Here is a 4,154-nt window from a genome sequence, read left to right on the forward strand (position 1 = left end):
CACACACAAACACACACACAATATGTATGTGTTGGTACACCACAGCTTTTTTTTGGTACTCAATTGTCAAGCCACATACAGCACTAAGCAGCAGAACAGGGGACAGCAGGGATGCACAAGACACACATCTAAACTAGGGTTAGATTGATGTACCAAGAAGAGTAAAGCTTTTTAAAAAGACCAAAGTGCAGAAGGTTTTAGTGGCAGAGAACTGATATTTTACAGATGTTATTTGCTCATTTTCAATATCTAATGACAATTGTAAACTTGTGCTTTACAGTAGCAGCTGCTTTTATAGTGGCTATTTGTCCACTATAAAATGTACTTCATGCTTCATGCAACAATCAATAGGATAGAGGAGGACTAAACCTCCTTTGAAACCATTAGTGTGAAACATTCTCAGACCATACTTATTAATAATTATTATATAATAATCAAAATTAATGTAATCTCTAATCTTTGTGTTTATGATACAAAATGTTAAAACAAGTGAGAAAAAGCAAACCCAAGGATTGTATTTACGGGTGCATTTGTGGGCTACTGGCACTTAGAGACCTATGCTAGCATGCTATGAGTTAAAACAAAATGTATAGAGAAAGAAATCTTTTTAGAGGTTTTAGAGGCTTATTTGTTTGAATGTATAAGCATTTCAAATCTCAACAGAGTAAACCAGTGTGTCGGAATAACATTTTGAGCAGCCAGTTATCATTATTAATACTATGAGTGCTACAGTAGTTCATGCCTGTGTAGCAGAATTGTGAGTTTCTTGTATTAGTTTTGCTTCATGCGTCTTCAGAAAGCCATCAATTGAACCCTAGGCAAGATGGCAAAGCAAAGAGGTAAAGCAAGCGCCGGAAACCTAATGTGAAATATCGAATGAGAGTGAAAGAGTGCGATGGAGGAAAAGATGAACAATTGTCCCATCTCTTCCTCCGCCCCTCTAACGTGACCCCGGGCGCTGGCCTACCCTCTGCATGCCATAGTGGTGGTGATTGGGGTGGTGGGGTGGGAGGTAGAGGGGAGGAGGGGTCTCAGTGCTGGCCAGGGAGAGGTTGTCCTGGCTGTGTAGCTCCATCTCCCGCATCACCTGCACCTTGAGACCCCCGTACAGATGGCTGCAGTGCTGCAGGCTCTTCCTCCTCCATCGCTGGGTGCTGTCGCTGTCTTTGCTGACCCCAAACCAGTCAGCCGTACCCCTGGGGAGAGGACGCAGTCTGGTTAGCAAATAGCAACTGTCAATGAAAAGTGACTGAAATGGTTTTTGTTCTTATTAGTATTTTGTTCAAAGCCTGAAACTATCACAACAGGACTTCGAGGATGACTTAAAAGAAAGATATTGAGTTCTACAGCATACTCACAATGGCTACGCTAACGTGGTGATGCTGAGCTGGTATATTGTTTGCCATGTTCGTGTTAGCACGCTAACATCTGCTAATTAGCATAAAACACAAAATACAGCTGAGGCTGATGGGAATGTCATTAGTTTTTCAGTAGTAGTTGTAGTTTTTCTTTACAACTTAGGTAGCTATTAAAGAATAAAAAAAAGCAAAGTAAAGGCTGTCTAAGGCAACAACGCTGCCTCATCTCAAAAGACACTGAGATTGGGCTGAACCAGAATTTCATGTCAACTCTCAAAGAAAGAGAATTAATAATAACATTGCTGTCCTCATTGTCTGTTTTATCTTATTCCTGTTTTTCATTCAGAAAACCCTTACAGGCACCGTATTGTCCGACAGCCTGAGCCATACATCCCGCAAGATTAGCACAACAATATGCTGATTAGCTGATTGATTGCAGCCGGTTGTTGGGGATTAGTTGACGAGTTAAAGGGTTCATTGGTTGATTGCTTTCTTGTCCATACTGATGAAGAGAACCATACATCTCAAACGAGCATCTGGTCTCGCAGTCTTTAAATATGGAGCCTTACACCTTTGGTACCTTAAATACTAAATGGAAAGCCAACATGCGTGGTTTAATATAGCTGATAAAGCATCATTTTAAGCTGCCACAGGACAGAAACTTGAGAGAGAAAAAGAAAGATGAATGGGGCATGTAGGGTGAATGGAAAAATCGTTGGCTGCAACACAAAGAAAAATGATCAAATTAGATCTATTTAAGTAGCACGGATCAGCTTAAACGTAATTCTGGATAAAGTTTATAAGTGATTGGATAAGGAAAAATCAAGATAAAATATGGGCCAGCATCTCTACAGCCGCAGCACACAGTGAGGACTATGATCAGGCTACAGCAGGACAGTGTATTAAATAAAGGTATGTTGTGCAACATGTCAATATATCAGACTGAGAAATCCTCATAAATTCAGCTCCCCTCCTGTATCTGTCTCTCTCTCCTATCTTCATCTTTCTCTGTTTATGTGTGCAACTTAAAGAGGCTGAAGGAAAAATACTGTCTTTATCCTTACACAACCTACTGCTCTCTGTTCTGTCAGAAGCAAAGAAGCAGATGTTGCCTCAAAGTCCTGCAGCTGATGACCTGACTTAGCTGTGTGTGTTTGTTTCTCATTTAAACTCAATAAATGTGCAGTATTAATGTGCAAATGTGTGTGCATCCAGGTCCCTTCTTTTTCCATGAAACAGTGTCTGCGTGCCAGGCTGTGCGTTCGGGGAGGGGGCCTCTCTGGGGAAACTGTTTGGAGAGCGGAGCGCTCAGTAATAAACACTCGAGCTTCATCATCAAGAAAGACGCCAGCTGGGGAAGCCTTTTAAGGCTACACAGGGGCAGGGAGGGGGTGGCGTGGCCCTGATTGTTGTCCCTCCAGAGAGGAATGTCTTAGAAAGAAGATAGGTTTTGGAAAGCCGAGAAGGGAGTCAGACTTGGCCTCTCTGAGCAGGAGATGTAAACAGAGACAGCGGAGAAGAGGAGGTCAGAGTGTGAAGATAATGGAACAATAACTCACTTTGGTTAACTGTTAAATACAGATAACAATCAAGATTAACATAACATCCACTACGGATGGGAAAGCATGATGCAAACACTCGCACACACTGTGAATCAAGGCCCGTTTCAAGATAGATGACGTTTGTTTGTTTGTGTTTGTTTAGGTAAGCGGGTATTTGTCACATGTACCGACAAGCATGCAGGTCATATTCGCCCACACAAAACCATAAATAAAATGTTTCACAACTGCTTGACAACGGCACAAATCCATCAGCCATCAAAGATTAAAGCCACATTAAGCCACATGAATTAGCTTTCATATCCTCAAGGTAAGGCTGGTACACACGAAGCATCCATCGACTCTACTGTAATTATAGGCTTAGACAGCATTCATTTTATCAGGGAGAAAAGGCCAAGGGGCAAATCTACAATCTAAACAAATATTATGGCTGAACAAACAGAGAATAGTACAGATATAGAAGATAAATATGAACCCTGATAATAGGCATTGCACTTTCTGATCCACCAACATGAGGGGTTTTTGGAGTTCAGATCTATAGGGTTAGCCTGATATATAAGCTTACCAGTATTTGCTGTTTATTAACAGCAAATTAAATATAAGTGGTCACATGTCCATAGCTGATGTAACAGAAACTGAGCTGAACAAAAACCTACAAAAACATACTTAACTTTTCATTTGTTCTTTCCAGACTTTACTATTACTTCACTACTAACTTCACTACTATTCTTCAATTAAGGGATTAAGTGTCAGGTTCAGGATTACTGAACAGATATGGTCTCCTTGAACTAACATAATAATATAATATTTTTTTCTGGGTCAAATGGTGCATGTTATTGTCATGGTAACATGGCTAGATGCTGTTTCGTAATCTGACAAAAAGAAAACTCCTTAAGGAAAGACATAAAAATAGTCTTTCTTGGGACAAAAATTATCCAAATTAAAAAACTGTCATGAAATATTGACTTGTGGTGACTTCAGCCCGAGACAGTCTGTACTTTGAGACAGTGGTGGTGGAACAACATTTATTCAAGTACTATACTGAAATACAATTTGATTGCACGTGATAGTAAAAAAAAAGGACCAGCTACAACATATGTTAATGCCTTATCATACAGTTTAGGACAATAACGGGATAAGTACTTTTACTTTTGATAATTTAAGTACATTTTGCTGCTCTGCTAATACTGTCAATGCCAGTATGTACAGGACTATCATTTTTAGAGTATGTCTATAC

General features: G+C 40.0%; 1 protein-coding gene across 2 annotated transcripts in view; it reads right to left on the reverse strand.

The window, feature by feature from the left end:
- Positions 1-4,154, reverse strand: part of rhbdf1b (rhomboid 5 homolog 1b (Drosophila)) — a gene marked incomplete at its 3' end in the record, with an annotated part of 34,889 nt that overhangs the window by 6,135 nt on the left and 24,600 nt on the right. For both annotated transcript variants that reach the window (XM_035659353.1, XM_035659360.1), the window contains 1 exon segment: positions 968-1,196. In XM_035659353.1, coding sequence (XP_035515246.1) covers positions 968-1,196 — 229 coding nt within the window.

The sequence above is a fragment of the Morone saxatilis genome, unplaced genomic scaffold, assembly GCF_004916995.1.
Source record: "Morone saxatilis isolate NCDOM2014 unplaced genomic scaffold, NCSU_SB_2.0 Contig1, whole genome shotgun sequence".
In the NCBI taxonomy this organism is placed as follows: Eukaryota; Metazoa; Chordata; class Actinopteri; family Moronidae; genus Morone; species Morone saxatilis.